This window comes from Colossoma macropomum, unplaced genomic scaffold (genome assembly GCF_904425465.1).
Source record: "Colossoma macropomum unplaced genomic scaffold, Colossoma_macropomum, whole genome shotgun sequence".
NCBI lineage: Eukaryota > Metazoa > Chordata > Actinopteri > Characiformes > Serrasalmidae > Colossoma > Colossoma macropomum.
This window is the reverse complement of record NW_023494784.1, coordinates 9,845,576-9,865,816: the sequence shown is the minus strand read 5'-3', so window position 1 is coordinate 9,865,816 and position 20,241 is coordinate 9,845,576. Positions and strand designations below refer to the sequence as shown.

General features: G+C 37.9%; 1 protein-coding gene across 1 annotated transcript in view; it reads right to left on the bottom strand.

Annotated features, from left to right (window-relative positions):
• ttn.1 (titin, tandem duplicate 1) overlaps positions 1-3,072 on the bottom strand; it is a 149,224-nt gene extending 146,152 nt beyond the window's left edge. Inside the window, exons 1-2 of the mRNA XM_036572854.1 lie at positions 2,857-3,072; positions 78-181 (exon numbers count right to left, since the gene is read on the bottom strand). Of these exons, the coding sequence (XP_036428747.1) occupies positions 78-168 (91 nt within the window). The 5' untranslated portion in view covers positions 169-181; positions 2,857-3,072. The remainder of the gene's footprint in view (positions 1-77; positions 182-2,856) is intronic.
• Positions 3,073-20,241: the final 17,169 nt, after the last annotated feature.

Sequence of the window (20,241 nt, the reverse complement as noted above, 5' to 3'; positions counted from 1 at the left end):
TAACAGATAGTTATGTATATAAACAAACAAACAAACAAACAAACAATGTACCACACGAACATTTAACTTTTGCTTACCACTAACTTGAGCTTCGAACGTTGCAGCACTACCCTCAAGTGCCACAACGCTCTGAAGCGGTTGTGTAAACGTCGGAGCCTGCGTTGACATGGTGGTAGGCACCCTAAAAAAACAACAAGAACCACAAAATAAATAACTTATGGACTTCCAAGCACACCTTCTCAATGAAAACCACATACGTCTATGAAAAACCACTCAAGTTTATTTACTGTTTAAAAAGTTTGGAATCACTTGTCATATTAATACCTTATACAGTGTGTACCACAGTGCAAGTTAGATACCAAAAAAGAATTTCGATATGTTTTATTAATGTTTTTTAGGGACAGCAAAAGCTTATTGAATACTATTCTGTAAATATATATTTACAGTAATTTCTTCAAGACATTCCAAATTTTGTTCTGTTTAATTTTATCATAACTTAATTCTCAATGTTAAACAGCTTTCTATGGACTACAGCTCTGTTCGTCATTATGGATGCCAAAATGCCTGTTTACTGTTTTGTACAAATATCTGTATGTAAGTTAAAAGAGAGCTGTAGCATCTTAACAGAATCATTTACCAGCAACAAACTTTGTTTTGTATTAAAGAAAACAGTGACTCCGGAATTTCGATCGATAGTTTATGTTACATGACAATGCAAATGCAGGCAGGCTATTTCCAGTCGCAGAGGAATTAACTGACTAATCACTGAGTCTCTCCCCCACCTCCCTCTGTCCACCTGGCTGCGGGCAGCCTGTCATCTGAGAGATCAGTGGCTCCAAAGGGTCTGAGTGTCACACTAAGCACCTAACTGACAGCTTACAGACATGCGAGTACAACTGCAAGCCGTTATTTCAAGCTCTAGAACAAATCACCTTTCCAGATGCAAATGCACAAGTGCTAATGAATAACAAAGGCAGGCCTGACAAAATATTCCTGAAAATTGCATCCTGCATCCTGGGAAATCAAACAGGAGCACAAAATAGAACGTTCTCCATGATTAGGCCTCATGTAAAATGGCAGCTGAATGAGTATAATCTGTTGTTAACTGTCTCTTTCACTGAAACGTAGTCAATGAAAAATATCTGAAAAATTTACATTTTGTAGCCTCTACTCTCTGTTACATTAAATGACCATCATCAATTAATACAGTTATTCACAAACAAACACAATACCAATTTTGAGATTTCTATAGATTTTTGAAGTATAAATGATTAAGAAAAAACTTTTGAAGAAGTAACTCCCCTCACCACCCTTACAACACCATTCAAATTCTCTATAATTACCACCTACACATAACTCACAGGACTGCCCTGTATTGGGGAGTATCATGTATACATATGTACACTTATTAAAAAGCAGATCAGATATACACTTAAAAGCTGTTCACCATATATACATGATATTTAACTCATGACATACTTCTTTTTCTTGTTAGCCAGTCAGCTTTGAAAATAACCAAATCAAACTATTTTCCTCATCAGATCATTAGTTAGATCCATAGACATCACAACAGTGTTCCCATTTAAAAAATACAACATTATATTTGGATGGCTCTGTGATTGTGGCATGCTTTTGAGCACAGCACAAAGTCAAAAAACAGCATTTCAGTAGCTGAGCAGTCAGTACTTCTTACAGCTCCTGTAATATGTTATTGATTAATACACATTCTTGCAACTCCGCAAGAACACCAAGAATTCCCTATTCACCCTAACGGCTTCCACTGTTCCGTATCATATTGCAATCAGACTGCTTAGGACACCAGAATCTATCTGTGCACTCTATCCATCGCTCAAAAATATCTGGAGGCCCACAGCCTGTCTTGGTCAGAGTAGATTAATTAAACCATTAAACTAAATTTAATTCAATTTAAGTAAAAAAAAATAATTTTAAATAAAAAGTGAAATAATGAATTAATTCAATATTAGTGGTCAAACTCCAATATCAGCCAAATAGTTAATCCATTAATGGATAAGACAATTGAGATTATGTGTTCCCCCACTGACACTATATTACTATCAAATAACTAATTCAGGAAAAATGATCATTATCCAGCCAACAAGAGAGGCTACTATACCAATAAATGCATTCAGTAATCTAAAATGTAGAAATTCACAGCAACAATTTGATTCTTCCATGTGAATTCATGAGAATTCAAATTCAAATTCTTTAATTAAAATTGAGACTGGTATCAGTAACCATCTGTTAAGGGTCAACAGGTGAGTATAGGCCTCCCAGCATACAACAACAATCACAATATCAAAGAGTTCTTTTCAAATCTCCACAAGACAATCACAAGTCTGACTGAAATTTCAAATTCTCGAAAAAGATATTCACAGTAAACTACAAGAGCAGGTCGCATATATTAGGACTGATATCCCGTATGACAGAAATGGCCATCTCCAAAAATAATCGGTCCCTTTACTTGATTGACAGTCACCATGTGGCACATAGCTGGAGGTGCAACTGATAGCCCTGCTGCTGATTCCCTTAAAAAGACATTGTGGCCCAGCTGGAACACCACTCATATGCTATCACAGGCTATTCTTGGCTTTTCTGAAATCATGGCAACATATAGCAACATTGAAGGTTTAAAAAGAAGTAATTTTTGCAGAAACATTTGTAAAAGCAACACAAAACCACTGCAGCATCTCATCAAGCCTCTAAAATCACAACTGAAACGCTGTATACAGAGTAAAGGTGATTCTGTTAAGCTTTATAAAGGCAAAGGTGATATCATGCATCATGAAAAAGTAAAAAGCAAATGAAATGTCTTTCCACAGAGTATATGGCACTTACTTGTATCACAATGGTGCCTCTTATTGATGGGACTGCGCCCAGAAGGCTACCGCCTCAGCAACAATCCTCTTATCCAGAATGTTTCCAGAATATCCAAGGTGAGAACGGTTGAGCCTCAATATGACCCAAAAAACAAAACTACACAGGTTCTAGTCCGTGTAGTTTTGCTTTTCCTTGCAATCCCTACACCCGAGGCAAGGCTGGGAATGCTCCAACTGCTCAGAAGTGCTAACATAGTTGTTTTAGTTTATATACCCCTAGCCTAGCCTGCATCGTCACTCCTTAGCCACTCCCCATTGGTCCCTGTGCCTGTGGAATCATGGGAGAGTGATGCATTTTATGCAACTTTACAAGTGTCACTCACTGATCCCGCTCATCTACTAGCATGATATCTCACACTTGGGATATTCACTTCATTATTGCTGTATTTTGAGTCTCATGCAAGCCAACAGTTATGCTTATGCCTCATTCAAAGATGTGCCATACCGTTTAGACTAGCCCTCATGGCAAGCATTAACCTGTCAATGACCAAAAGGAGAGAGTGGCTGTCCCTGTCACTCAAATAGAAGTCAACCCCCACAGGAAGGGTCAGCTGTAATGAGTGCAGAATAACTACCAACCATGCCTTGTTTTTATGCTTCATGTCTTTTTGTATCAACCACAATTACTTTGTTGTTTTACATATTCATAATGATTCCAATGAAGGAGAGAGCAACAATTTGGCACAATGCTTTTGGACTTTGCTGTTACCACAGGTCAGGGGTGCAAATTTTCACACCAGCTAAAATGTTGGATAACAGACTCTTATAACCTACCTCTTCTGTTTCATACAAAATAACCAAACTAAATGTTCTGATTCATAGTTTTCCTTTAGACTGAGGCATAGAATACAGTGACTGTTTACCCTGACAACAATGACAACCAAAAAAACCCATTCGTTCTTATCTGTATACCTTCCCACAGAATAGACATCATCATCCTTACAACAATAGCGTAAGAACTTAATTCATTGTTAACCTTCAACCCATCTGAATTCATGAATTATTGCATGATTTTTCTTTTTTTATGATATAATTATTATGTAAATGAATTTAAGCTAGGTATGTAATGTAAAATTGGCAACAAAAGTATTAAAATCTTGCCCAGGGCCTAAACAGCTGACCAACCCTCCAAGGTTTGAAAAGTAAAGACTAGTGCTAGTTCTCAATCTAGTATCCAGTATTTTTACTGAGGACATCCTTTGCCAATTTTGTCTTCCCTTTTCAGGTTTCCCACTGCTCTAAGGCCTCATGAGTTACACCAATTCCTTTAGACCCACTTTCCTTTGTTCTAGTTTAAAATATATGCAAATTGCAATGAATAATCAAGAGCTGTAGGCTGTGGTGGAATGTTTTTCTTTTTGGCTAAATAGCATACTGAATTTCATCCCAGTTAAAAGAACAACAGATGTTTTACATGCACAGATTTTTAGGTAACACCTTTGTTTACAATCCTGCAGGTACTTACCAGGTAAGGGTTAGGTCCAAATTATAAAGTACTAGATCAGGGGTCGGCAATATGCTGCTCCGGAGTTGCACACAGCTCTTTTACTGCCCTGTTGCAGCTCCACAGCAGAATTAGATTTTTAGGTAAAAATAAAATAATCCTCCTTTGCAGCAACACAGTTTTAACAATAAATGTTCTTAAAGGCTGGATTTAATGTGTAACTGCTGATTCACCCTTTAACCCTGAAAATTGGAGCGTAGGCTGCTGGTCACCATAGGAATGCAGACAACAGTCTCATCTAGCTAGTAGCTAACAAAAAAGCAAAGAGGAAGAAAGACAAACATCAATAATTTGGAGATGAATGGACTTATTTGCATTTATAATCACTCCAGCTGGTTTCCTGATATGGTTAACCTGCAAAGAGAAACTGTCAAACAATAAAAGTCACGAAGCTGAAGTCAGTTTCTCGTTTGCCACTTTCTTGTTCAAATTTTCCCGTTCCACCTTAAATGGTGCCGCAGTTACATTCTGGCACTTCAGGCACCATTTAAGGTGGAACGGGAAAATTTGAACAAGAAGCTGGTGAATGAGAAGCTGACTTCAGCTTATAAAAATTAATGTTGAGATATTTTAGAATAAACTATTCTACTTGTGTAGAAAAATTTCCTGCCAGAGATGCAAGAAAAGTGGTTATAGTTGAGCTAAAGCTTAAAGCAGAGCAAAGTATTATATTATATTTTTCAGCCTATACTAAGACATCAGCACATACTGAGACATATTTACAGCCAAGATGGTAAAATGGACATAAAATGTTGTGGCTCCCAAGGTGGTTTGATGTGAAATGTGCCTTTCTATATAAATTTTGGAACTGAATCAGAATATCAGAATTGTCCACTCTTCACAAAACTCTGAAGAGTTTAATGCCTTTAAAAGTTTCTTTACAGGAAGTTATTACATGGAATGGTTACAGATATGTTGACTGATACCTGAGAGTTTTACAGTAGTTTTTGGCCTAAAATGTATTTTTTTAATCCTGTCATGGTGGAGAAGTACATGAGGAGTGTATTAAAGCAAAATAGTACTCAAAGAAAACTTTCTTCCCCTAATCATTCTCAACATGATATGTACAAAAGTGAATACACATGTAGGTTCACTGGTGGTTTTGGATAGTAGATAAAACGGCTATATCTGTGTTGTAAACATTGTGACCCCTGCTTTCTATCACCACCACTGTAAAGACATTTGAGTCTCGATAATGAACCATTTCACACCAAACCACTCTGATTCTATTTACATCTCAATGACTGAATTACCCAGACATTTTGACAAGCTGCCCTTTGGAATTGGTATTAGAATTTAATTATTGAGCACTTTGGAGTTTATACCACACAGTTACCTGGTTACTACCTAGACTAAAGAGAAAACACTGCAGATTTTAAACTAACCGGTACATGTTTGACTAGTACATTTCCTTCAGTAAAATGTTTTAAAAGATTCAAGAGTTTGTATTTTTCTCAGAAGCTTGACTTTAATTACATTGTGGGTATGGGGACTTTTTCTAACATGACAGCGACTTGATTCCTTATTTTTTAAATTATACTTTATACTAATCTTCTAAAAACACATTCTTCTGATATTCTGCGTTCCTACCCTTTGCTCTTCTGCCCTGAAGGCACTGCTCTTCTCTCTCTGTCCTCTTCATCTCTTCACATCTCTCTTTCTTTTTTAAATATACCTAAAAGAACAAAAACACTTCAAATCTGCATGTTGCAAAAAACAATACTCTAGATTGTTGCATGTAAATCTAGGTCTCTATCCAGTCTAGGCATTTTCATTACAGACGCTACTAAGTAAAAGTTGTATATTTTTCAGGAGGCATGTCTGAGGAGATTAGATATACAATTTGCATAAAGATGGACAAAGCCAGTCTTTTTCATACAGATCTGAAAACATGCACAGGTGTTTCTGTCCATCTTTCCACTGTGAGAGGACAACTGAAAGGATGTGTAGCTGTCAAGAAGTGTTGAACTGCTGGTGTTCTCACAACAATGGACTGACCACCCCAGAGTCCAGACCTCAGCATCACTGCATGTGGAAGCGCAACCAATTTCTAAGACTGAACTTCGGAGGTGTGTCTGCAGATTCTTTGAGAAACTGAATACTGAAAAGGCTGGTATTACATTTAGTTGCTGAGGTTTCTAGTTATTCTCTGTTAAATATGTTTTCTCTCAACCTGTTGGCTAACTTATCTGAGTTGCTTGTTAAAACCCTGTTCATGTCACCTAGTTCTCCTCTTCCTTTCCTTTCAGTATTGCCCTTTCTGTAGCTTCAGTTGGATCCAAATGACCGAAGACAAGAATTGGCAGGTCAAGACCATAGAGCCTGTCATAGAGTCTGCAGATGTCTTCCCAGGTGTTTTATACTAGACTGTCCAGTTTTGAGCTTCGTTGCCTGGTGTCCAGTTGATATTGCTGTCCATTTGTTGAGGTAGATAAAGTGCCATTCTGTCATTGTGCATCTCTCTCACTCACACACACACTTTAAACTTTGAGCTGATGTTTTCCTTGTGGTCATGTCACCTCATGGTCACAGACGTTTTCAGTTGCAGGGTAGGTGCATTATGTGCCTGCATCTCAGCTATTAAATAACACATCAAATTAGTGCATCAACCAACTGTATGGGAGAACAGGCAATATTAGGCTACATAACAGTGGGGTTCAAGATAAAAAAAATTGAAGGAACCCATTATTTCTCAATTACAGCTACTTTAAAAAAGGTTAGCCTATACAAGACATTGTGAATAAACAATAGGTTGATTTCTTATGGTTTAATTTGTGTTACACAATGCCAGAGCAAACAGTAGCCTAGAACAAATTATTTGTACAGAATGTCACCTTACTGTTCATTGTCGAAATTATGGAAAAATAAAAACAAACTAAATAAACCAAAAACACTAATACTGAACTGTTTTAAAACACAAAAACACACCAAGAAAGTGGTAAATACATTGAATGCTTACTGGATATCCCCTCCAATACACCCATTTGCAGATGGGTGCAAATAGTATTGACCACAAAGTACACCAATTTGCAGCCTCCCCCTATCCCCCCACACCACCCACTGGGGTGCTAATCTTTGCTATGTAGCAGTAGATCTGGCAAACTGAGCTAGTTGTGTGAAACCTATGTTCGAGCTAGTGTTAGTGGACTACATTAATGCCTTGCTAGTTATATATTTGCATTAAACTGAATGGCATTTATGTCTTTTTACATGGTGTAAGGCGTCTGTGATAATGTAAGTGGATTTGTTTGACGTTTTGAAAAAAATGTGGGACAATTACCCAAACTTTGCATTGAACTGGATTATTGTCAATGTCAAAAAGAATTAAGATGTGTTCTGCCTCATTAAACCCAACTCATTCAACAAACCAGCTAATTAGGAAGGCCTTAATGAATAGAATTCGGAGCATTAGACAAGGGAAACTGCTAATCTCAGTTTTCCTTATAGGAACCTAGTTTGACATGTTCTAGAATCTAGAGTCTAGAAAGAAGATTAGATTTAATCAGTGGTGGATGAAAAATCATGTACTTGAGTTAAAGTAGAGATACCCAAGGTAAAATATTACTCAGTAAAAGTAGAAGTTCCTCCCTTTAGACCTCCACTTGAGTAAAAGTACAAAAGTATTTGCCTTCAAATGAACTTAAGTATCAAAAGTAAAAGTACTAAAAAATTAATTATGACTTTAATGTCCTATTACTATTTTTGTAACAAGACTCTGCTTCATGAACTCATTTTAGGTGAAAATACTCCAGTGTCACTCTTGGTAAACCAGTCTTTTAATAGAATGTCATTAATTAGTGACGCTGATGTCTATTAAAATTATCATAAGCACAAAACACTGAAAACAAACAGTTTCCATTAGGTAGAACCAAGTGGTCATGAAATAACTTCTAAGTTTAAGAGTTAACTTATTTACAAGTTTAAGTTTAATAAAAACTTGCTTTAAACTCAGGTTCACAAATGAGTTTTCCTTTACTATATCGCATCTGTAGGTCTCTGTTCATAAACATAAACTATCCAAAACAAATTTACTATAAAATGAAATAGTGTTTGCATAAATTCAGAAAAAAAGAAACATGCCAGTCACAACTGCATATGTGTACATATTTCTATATTGTGGTCTATTTACACAAAATTAGGTTAGTTCCATCATTTATGTTTATGCATTTAAGTTACCATCCAATACAATTCCCCCTCTTCAATACCAGTTTTCACAAGCCCTCATCCACTTGGACTCGTCATTTCCCCTCAGGAGAATCCTCAGTGCCATCTTAGGCACTAAGGGCTGTTCCTTTACTTTATCAGCTCAAGTGAAGGGTGTTAGAACCTGCTGGCAAATGCATTTTGTTTGAATAATCCACTTCTCACTGTCCCCTCCTCCCCTCTGCTGTGTGTGGCCACTTGTGTAAAGTAGGTGTGACGCACAGCCGATTGGCGAGTCGAGGTAGGTGAGGGCAAGTTGAAAAAATAACTGAGACAGGGCCCTAGTCAATCCTTTATTAAATTAAATCAGGGTCTGCTGATGGAATCCATGCAATGGCTGGGGTGCAGAGAGAAGTCAGGAATCAAACCTGTATTTTTCTAACTGTATTTTTCTAACCAGCCTATTTATAACTTGTTTGAAAATAAGAAATAACTGGTATGTTTTACTGTTTTATGTTTATTTGTATTCTAAAAATTATTCAAAAATATACTTGTTGCTGAGATAAACAATTTGCATGACTTTTGCAGAGCACTTTATATAAAGCATTACCATGAGAGCCCACTTGTGTTTCCACAGGCTGGCCCACTATAGGCCCACTGTATGCCTCCATGCACTAGACCAGAAACTCTCATAGCCATAGACTACAAGTTACTGTGACATCCTTTAACCCTCTACAGCATGATGTTGCTTCAGGGCAACAAACTTATTTTCCTCACTTTATAATGACATGATACGTATTTACTGATGATGAAAGGGTTAATACTTAAGGGAACAGTTTGAACAAACCAGTAAAAAGTGTGTACTTGGTCACATTACAATCTTTTGGACATTTTGAAACTTTACTTTGGGATGGTACAGCTTCTGGACAACACACGTTACTGCACCAGACAATCTCCCTTAAAAGAAAAAAAAACAAATTTTCATCAGTTCAAAACTATGATTTACATCTATTAGAGTGTGAAACTAATTTACTTTACATTTACTATATAAACAATTTGCAGAAATTGCTGAAATATGTTTGTTGCCTAGAAGCAACATTGTGGACTGGATGTAGCTCGTCATAAACAAAGCACCATTGTTGCAAACAAAGCACCCATGTGAGTGAACAGGGCAGTCATTATATATTTTTTTTCCATGTAGAATTATGTTTTATTTAGAATAATGTTTTTTTAATTTATTTTGATATATTTTGGAAATTGGAAAGGATATGTTATCATTTTTAGTACTTAAAGAAGTGTAGCTTTTAATTTATTGGAAATATTTAGACATTAAAAAAATCATATTTCTTGACACTATCATTTTTTCCATTGTCACACAATGTTGCTGCAAGGCAACATACTCCAAAAAAGTCCATTCACACATTATTATTATGTTTTTTTATGTTTATATGTAGGTCTACTTTATGCGAAAAAGTGAATGAAACATGCAATAGAGGGTTAATACTGATGCACCCTATGAACTTTGTTTGTAATCTACTCACATTTAGTTGGCTCCCATGCATAGTTTGTGAAGGGGGGGTTGGCACTCCTCCTAAACAAATGCATCCCTTTGCCCTTCACAAATTGATGGGTTGTTGTACACTCTCAGCTTCCTTTTCAGGGATGCTGCAAGTTTAAAATATAATTTAGACCAAGGAACCCAAATGTTTGGTTTTGTGGGCCAAAGTATGTTTGCAGTGGGTCGTGGGCCAAAGAGACAAAACAGCTAGCTAGCAACTTATTAGCAACTTGTTAACTTTATGTTTTTTGCACATCGCCAATATTCACAGAGAAACAATTCTTTAAATATTCCAATAGCTGCTTCACATGAAAGGCATACTGCCTTGCCTTTAAATTCAGTGAAAAGAAATTCTTCACACAGGAGTACCACCACCTGTTGCACTTTAATAGCTTCTGTGTTTTTACATCTGCATTGCAGTGACTGTATGTCAGTGAGGGCCATAGAATTTGTTTTATAACATTACTCAACAAGCACTTTATTAGGAACACTATACTAATACCGGCTAAGGTCTTTATTTGCTCTCAAAAACAGCCTCAATTCTTTATGGCTTGGATTCCACGAGATGTTGGAAGCATTCCTTTGAGATTCTGGTCCACGTTAACATGATTGCATCAAGCAGTTCCTGCAGATTTTTACCCTTTCATGCTGCGAATCTCCCGCTCTGCCACATTCCAAAAGTGTTCTATTCAGACTTGGATTCAGATCCGAACACTGAACTCATTGTCATGTTCACAAAACCAGTTTGAGGTGACTTTTGCTTTGTGACATGGCACATTATCATGCTGGAAGTAGCCATTAGAAGATGGTAAATTGTGACCATTAAGGGAGGCACATGGTCGGCAACAATACCCAAATATGCTCTGGCATAAAACTAATGATTGACTGATTACTAATGGGCCCAAAATGCGCCAAGAAAACATTCCCAGCACCATTACACCACCTCCGCCAGCCTGGACTGTTGACACAAGGCAGCCTGGGTGCATGGATTCATGCTGTTGGTGCCAAATTCTGATCCGACCATCTGCCTCAGCAGAAACTGAGATTCATCAGACCAGGCTACATTTTTCGAGTCTTAAACTGTCCAGTTTTGGAGAGCCTGCACTGTGAAAAATGCCTCGTCAGATCTACCTAAATATTACTTGATGTGGTAACAAGTAACTAGTTTTATTCAACCTAAATAAGTACTTTGAATGAACAATTCTTTCAATCCATGTAATTTTTTGAGTGTAATAAAACTACTTCAATTGCTTGTTACCACATGAAGTATTTTTTTTTCCTTCACAAGCCATTTTTTACAATGTGAGCCATCTGACGAGCCACTTTTTTTACAATGTGCGCCCGCTGCAGCCTCAGCTTTCTTTTATTGGCTGACAGGAGCGGAAGCCTATGTGTTTGTCTGCTACTGTAGCCCATCCGCCTCAAGGTTCAATGTGCTGTACATTCTCAGATGCTTTTTTTGCTCACCATAATTGAACACAGTGGTTATCTGAGTTACTGTAGCCTTTACGCAAGCTTGAACCAGTCTGGCCATTCTCGTTGACCTCTCTCATCAACAAGGAGTTTCTGTCCACAGAGCTGTAAACAAAAAAAAGGCTGTTGTGTGCGTGGAAACCCCAGGAGATCAGTAGTTACAGAAATACTGAAACCAGGCCGTCTGGCACCAATGATCATGCTATGGTCAAAATTACTGAGATCATATTTTTTTCCCCATTCTGATGATTGATGTAAACATTACCTGAAGCTGCTGGCCGGTTTCTGCATGATTTTATGCACTGCTGCCACATGATTGGCTGATTAGATAACTGTATGAATGAGTAGGTGTACAGGTGTTCCTAATAAAGTGCTCAGTGAGTGTACATTTTATTACTAAATGTACTTCAAAAATGACATTCAGAAAGAATAATAAGAGGCTAAAAAATAAGAAACTGAATAAATCCCATGTTCTCTCAATGGCTGTGAGAGTGGAGGGTTAGACAATGTCCTTGCAGACTAACTTTGGCTCACAGCCCCCAACTTTGGGGAGCCCTGATTTAGATGAACTAGCTAAGAGGTTGCAGTAAGTGGAGTTAATAAAATGGTAAATAAACAGTCATACTAACCAGAAACTCCCACCCCCTTCAGCTCTGACGTTGTAGGCTAGCTTCTTGTGCAAGTTGTGACGCTCAACAGGCGCTTCTAAGAGGTTTCCAGATTTTCTCCTCAGGTGAACTACACTTTGCTGTAAATGCACACAACCAATTCAACATTTCAGAACATTTTGCTTGAAAGAAGAAAGTATAGTACAACAAATAAAAAGTAAGTGTAATGTTTGACAGGAAATCAAGGTCAGTAAAAAAAAATAATAAAATAAAAAAATAATAATGGAAATATTTTTCAGTAATGTTCAGTTTTCTGCTACTTAATATTTTGTCATGAGATTTTCATTACACCGCATGGAATTTTATAACACTATAAAAAGTAATAATTATCACTTATCACAATTATTATCACTTATGCACTAATATTCAAATACAGTGCAGGCCAAAAGTCAGAGAACAATGAACATCTGGGACGTAAGCCACAGAAAGTTTTAGAATTTTGACAAATTTAAAACAAAGAAAAGTTATGCAGAGTAAAATGAAGAATCAGTCACAACTCTGCACTATTTCTAGCTCATTATTCAAATTTGGGTCAAATTTGTGACATTGACCATGTAAAGGCATTTTCAATATACAGGATAATTAAAAAAAATTCATCCAATTTCAAAACGATTTATTTCACTTGTAAATCATTACAGAACAATGCAGTGAACTGTAAATGGTTTAAATGAGCATAAAGTTTATTATGTAATTTTACAGGTGCTCAATATCAAATTCATCCCATACTCGATTGAGCATGTCGGGTGTCACGGCTGCCAACGAAAATCACGTTGCGCAGTTATGACGGATTCACTCTTAATGAAGTGGAGAACGCAGAACGGCTTTCTGCTCAGGGGTCTCCATCTCCTCGCAGACTGAAGGGAGCCGTCTTCCGGTGACAGTCAGAAACTCTATGACCCCCTCTTTCAATTGGTATGTGATTGGTTCCTAGGCGCCTCGCAGTTGTAAAAATCTTCTTGAATCACCCTGTGTAGTTAGAATTGTTTTAGTCTTACTCTGTCCACTGAAGCTCATGTTCAGACAACTCAGGTGGATCTGATCTATACTGTAAAAAGTGAAAAAGGGTTAAGTTGATATAAAATATTGCTTTTGTCTTTTTGCACTCATCAGAGGCTTTTGCACAAACTTGTAAAGTCTGTGTCAGCTTGAGTGCACAATGTCAATAAACGAAAAGAGAGCCATACCAAATACTAAAAAATACTGAAATTCATGTAAATAATTTAAACGATACTGTATTTCACTCAAATAGTGATGCTGATAAAATAATATCATGATTAAATAAAAATAGGAGTATTTGGACTCCACTATACATTAACTAAAACATTTCTTTTTCAGAATGTACTGAAATATTCTACACTGTTCCATTCAGTGATCTAGAACTGATCCCAGCCGACTTTCTCTTTGCTCTTGCACTGGCAAATGAAGAGGGTAATTTTGGTAGCTCAGCATTGGAGACCACAGATGTGATTTACACGGCAGCCATTTCAGTCCAGCTCACCAGTGTCCTGCAGTGGTGTAGAGTCTCTAGGACAACAGCTCATGTGTCACCCAGGGACAGCTGCAGCCTTCTCAATCCAAGTTTGGGAAGCTTATAACTGTCACACTACTTTTTTTTCCTGGGGAAAAGGATGGGGGGTTGTCTTTCACATGTAGGCTGAACCACACTTAGCCTTTAGGAGGAGGAGCATGGAGGAAGAAAATGTCAGTGTTTTGTGTCAAATTAGGGTCAGTATAGGAGCAACAGCACCTGTAACAAACATTCTGAGAAACTGTGCCATAATAAACAGCCGCCTAATTATATATACACACCTCAGAGCTCAAGCGTGAAAGCTGCTGCGTTGAATCATAATTACCTTATGACTGAATGTGAGAAATAAACATAGCTTTTCATGCTTGTTTATACAGGCAAAAAGTAAAAGGAAGATTGAAACTAATGCATAATTAAATGCCAACTGGCCAATATTACTGTTGGTTTAAATGATAATGCAGGTAAAACTGAATAAATGAATGAATAAATAAAACACCCACGCATTACAGTTCTTTTATGTTCAGCCCATGCGGCCATTCTCTAAGGCATATTATCTCCTTACATCAAAATAGCATTGCATGTCCTCTGACAGACAGCAGCAACTGCACCTCCTTAGGTGTCAGCATGTTTACTCATACATATACAAATGGTGCTGCTAGCAGCCACAAGATTAAGCACACAAAATGGCATTTAAGAGACAGTCAAATGAACTATGTAATTCCAAAGAATCAATATAATTTTATATATTACTCATTATATGCTGGTACAGTGCTTTCAGTTGTTACCCATATCACTATATGTGAGATTTTACTGAGATATTGTTGATAGTGGTTAAGATTATAAAGTGACTGAGTCAAATAGATATACTGTAATGAATTAACTCATCCCAATGAATACATCTAGATGTTTTGTAACTGTTTCATCCATCAGATCAGCACAAGATCTGATGGATCTGATGGGTGCCATCTCCTGGACAGTTCACAAACTGAGAATGTGAAGGAAAGCATAAAAAGGCGGGATCTTTCATACTGCAGACAGCACCCTCTTCTGGTGGTGGAATAAGACAGCCCTCAATTGTTTCAGTGATACTAGAATGATTGATGTAATATTTTTTTTCTGTTTCTATCCTGACCCTGCACATCTGACTTCACTTGATTTTTTAAAACAGCATGGTCACATTGGCATTGGGCAGTATTTAAATGTGCCAGTTAATGTTATAGAGTCTTTTTTTCAACATTACTGTAAGTTGCCTACTGATATGTCAGTCTGTACTATGTATCCTATTCAGAAAGTCAAAGAATAGTAACTATAATGATGTTTGGAAACCCTATAAATATTAATTACGCTTATCTGTCACAGGTGTTTTTAGAACTTCCTGCCTTCCATGTCTGCAGCTAAGAACCTATCTAAACAGTTTGAGGTCCTATAATATTGCAATATTGCAGATGTGCAAAAGGGAAAAACACCTCAGTCTAAATATTTACAATCAAGAATTTCAATAGTCAGGAATACAGCTAAAATGCACAGCTGTCAAGGTCACATAAAGAAAACCAACACAATTAACAGGTGGCCAAACATTGGACACATATGCAACTCAAAACTCATGACTGCAAAGTATTAATTGTGCATGTTTAGACAAGTTATTAGAATATTCACTTCTGTCAGTTATATTTAAGACTTGTATAATTGTTAGTAGAAGGATTTCTTAGCTACATTTACTTAATACAGAAAAAATTAGCCCTGTATGGCAGGAGGGGTTCCCAAATAAAAAAAAACAGCAGCATTTTATGTATTTGTACACACAATTTATTGATTATAAAGTAATTTGGCCCTCTGCATTTCATTCTGTATATTTCTGATATTAGAGCAGGGTTAGTTCATTTAGAAACTGAGTCACTTTGACTAGGCATGTGCTGATATATTCTACCCTGATAATTACCAAACCTTTTATCACAGTCTATATTATTATGCTATTGTATTTAGTTGCAGATAGCTAACATGCTAAAATGCTAACAGGCCGAAACTACTCAAGGACTTCTTATAAAACTCCATTAAGTTAAAAAACATCACCTGAATGTCTGTCTGAAGCTTCTGATATCTGTGCTTAAGCCAGAGTTTTGGACCAGGTGATGTACATAGGACAAAACGTATTAGGTTAGGAACCCTTTTGATTATACAATTCATTTGTGCCATTAAGAAATACAGTATAGATTTGGAGTAGCTAATAAGAGCAACATGGCGAATACAGAATGACATGACTTTAGAGGTCAATATTGAAAGTAAACTTGGGCAGTCATTCTGGGTGGGCCTAGGCCAGCTATGCCCAATCATAGTGTGGCCACTGCAAAGAATACTGGAGCACTGCAGAGCATAATCACAAGAGGAGGCACAGCTACTTATTTGGATCACTCCACCAGCATTACTAACCAATTAAAGCCCGCAGACTTATACAGACTACAAAAATAGAGGCCAAGAAACAGTGCAGTGAAAAGACTCAGAGTGGCAGGTGCTCAGAGGCACATTTATGGCATTTGGCAGACGCTCTTATCCAGAGTGACATACATTTTGATCATTTTTACACAGGTAGGCAAAGTTAGTGCTAGGAGTCTTGCCCAATGACTCTTTTTGGTATAGTGTAGGGTGATTACCCACACAGGGGATTGAACCCCAGTCTACAGCACAGAAGGCAGAGGTGTTACCCACTACACTACACCAACCACATTAGGAACATGGTTTAAGACATTATGGTTTAAAACACCAACTACTGCACCTTTTGATCTACGGCAACAACTAATCATCAAAATGTGTTATGATTATGTCAAGAGACTATCAGACTTGCAATAACAATAGTGTTACTATCAAATAAAAACATCAAAATACCTTGATTGTGGATGGTTTAGCTGGAAGTGCAATTCTGGGTTGTTGATCCTGATTTTCACCGGCAGCTGGAAGTCAATAAAATGTGATCAAATAAACTAACAGACTGGGTTTAACTGAGTTAAAGGGGAACTCTACCATTTTTTCAAAATTTCTACATAACTATATGGTTAAGATGTAAACAAAGTCATTCAGCAGGTTGATATGAAATATTCCATTCCAGAGAAACAGAGTCAGTATTATGCACAGTGGTGGTAATAGGAACCAGATGTCTAAAAAATTTAATGCCTCTAAAAGCTCACAGGAAGTTATTACATGAAATATGTTATGAATATGTTGCTTGTTGCCTGAGACACTGTTTTGCGAGAGTCGTGGCCTAAAACGTGTTGTTAATCCACAACCCATTCAAAGTGGAAGGATACACGCAGGGCATTCTGAGGCAAAACAGTCCCCAAATAAAACAAATATTTTTCACCAACATCACATATAAAAGCTGAGAAGACACATGTACGTTCACTGGTGGATTTGGATAGTAAATAAAATGGTTATATTTGTGTTGTAGACTGAGCGACGCCTGGTTCCTATCACCACCACCGTGAAGAAATCTGAGTCTAAGTTTCTCTACAATGAAGCACTTCATATTAAACCACTCTGAATGACTTTTTTTACATCATAACCACTGAATTGGAGTCCCCCTTCAAGCAGTGCTTGTACTTCATCCTCAGGCCATATAAATGAATCCCCCTTATTTGCGCCAGTCTTCAGTTTCTGTTTAAACATTTTGTTAGCAACATGCTAACACGGCGCTGTCACTTCAGTTTTGAGCTTCTGTGGAATGCTCGTAGTGTTCATCTGGCATTTCACACAGTATTATCGCCTCATGTGAGCGTTTTTGTATGGTGCCCCGCTGGTGACATTCTGTATAAATAAAAATCATGCGTGGCCATGCCTTAGTAACACGTGGGAACGAGATCTTAATGCGTGGCCATGACTTAGTAAGGCGTGGGAACGAGATCACGGCTTGCTAAGTCGTGGCCACGCATTAGGATCTCGTTCCCATGCTTAACTAAGTCGTGGCCACGCATTATTTTTATTTATACAGGACATCACCAGCAGGGCTCTGTATTTTTTGTGTGGACGGAGAGATTTTCAAAAACGTTGTTGGTGTGGACGAAAAGGTAAATGAAACAAAAAATGTTTTCAAAAATATCCGGATACGTGTGGACAGAGCCTGAGTCACCAACCCTGGTCCTGGAGATCTACCTTTCTGAAGACTCCAGTTCCAACCCATAGATACACATATCTACATGCCGCATTGCCTGTTGCTCTCTATCTGAGGCGATACGTATGCGCGTCCGCCATGTTGGAGAGGTCAAGATCTGCTTGTGAACAAATTCACTTGTATTGAGAGACAATGAGTCTCAGGATTCAATCAGCCGCAACTTCATTATTCTCAATCTTTTTTCAACAAATTTGTTTTTTTATAATCCTCAGACATGGATTAATCTAAGCTGCACGGACTGCTCTCGGTAGCTTTTATTTCTTTATTAAACTGATCGTGATAATTAGCCATCCAGACCAGCAGGAAAGTATCCAGTCTGCACCTGACGTTAAAAACCGGGTTTACTGCGAGAAACACAATCTCACAATTAGCAAATCCATCAATGTGTGAATCACTACTAATCTTAATACACATAAAAATAAAATAAATCCCCAAAACACAGCAAGAAGGACGAAGCCAAGGTGGCTCGGTAGCATTCCTTAATCCGTGTAGATATTCATAATCGATTAACGTTAATATAGGCACCTTCTTACATGGACCTGAAGTCAGCTTCCTATCCACCAGCTTCTTATTCGACTTTTCCCGTTCCACCTTAAATGGTGCAGTAGTCACTTTCTGGTGCCTGAAGCTGCACCATTTAAGGTGGAACGGGAAAAGTCGAATAAGAAGCTGGTGGATAGGAAGCTGACTTCAGGTCCATGTAAGAAGGTGCCTATATTAACGTTAATCTATTATGAATATCTACACGGATTAAGGAATGCTACCGAGCTACAAAGCTTTAACCATCACTGTAAATAAATAACTACTACATAATGTTAAGATCACCTGAATAGACTTTTAAATGAAATAAGCTTAATATAAAACCAGAGGCAAAACAATCACATCAACAGGTTCTCTGTGCCTCATTAACCACACGGCCATATCTACACATCAACATCACACAGACAATACGCATCGCACAAACCTGAACGTGGATCGCTGCGTTTCCTCCGTTATGTAATCCTATCCCGCTTTCTAGGGGCAATATTCCTGGAACAGTGTAATTTTGGACAGTATCTTTCTCAAACTGCCGCTCTGTAACGGTACTGAATGCAGTCCAGCTGCGATGTTGACCGCCCTAAAATGGCGTCGCCGTTGACGTGCCTGGCTGGACCCAACGCGGCATCTAGGTATGTATATCTATGTTCCAACCACAATTTGCCCTACCTGTTCCTCCTTAGTAACTTCCTCAAAAGTCCTTGACTGGCTGTATCAGATGCGTTGGTGTAGGTAAGGGTGAGGGGGCAGCACGTTAGCTGCAAATTGGGACTAATCTCTGCATGAAAGCAGGGCTGCGTCCAAAACCGCGTACTACCACACCAAATAGTGTGTCAAAAGTAGTAACGTTACACCACCAATAGTGATCCATTCATTAGTGTAGTGGTGTATTACAATGTGTAGTATAGTAATATGTGGCTCTGGACGCAGCTTAACGTTAGATATAGGAGGACGGTTGGTGACCACTGGTCTAGCTCATATTAGCAGCTAAACAGCAAATTAACTGACTCACCTTTGAGCAAACAGGTGTCGTCCAGCTGATAATGAGCTTTGGCACACAGTCGAATCCAAACTTGCTTTTTTAGATGTGTTTCTGGCTTTAGAAGCATATGGAAAACACATCCTTCAGGCTGTTGGCTATCGGGTGTCTCTCAGGCACATCATATATCGCCATATCTGGAGTTTTACCTTCAAAATATATCAACACAAAAACGCCAAGGTTCAAACAATTCATCCTGTCCGTCGAGCGGTCGTACCGCGCACGCGCATATCACTAGTTCGGCGTAGTAACGCCGTGTTAACCGTTTTGTTGTAGTTTTAATGCTGGTAACATTTTCTGATAAGGACATTCGCCAGCTTCTTGCTCAAATTCTCCCGTTCCACCTTAAATAGTGCAGCAGTTGCGCTCTGGTGCCTGAGGCATTAAAGTAACTGCTGCTCCATTTAAGGTGGAACGGGAAAATTCAAACCAGAAACTGACGAATAAGACGCTGACTTCAGCTTTGTGGTTTAAATGCTGGTAGCTTTGAAGGTGAAACAGAGCTAAAATGCTATATGTGTGGTGTAGCCCTGTTAACTGCTGCTGTGTCACATCAACCAGTTTCTGTCTTTGTACAACATACAAGCGATTTTTGTATTATTTATGTTTCTATAAGAAAGGAGAACTTTTATAAGTAGCTAGTATTAATTTGATAAACTTAAGCTAACTATGCTGGCTAGAACCCATTGCTAACTGTAGCTACTATTCCAACTTTTTAGCCGGCTAACATAAAGC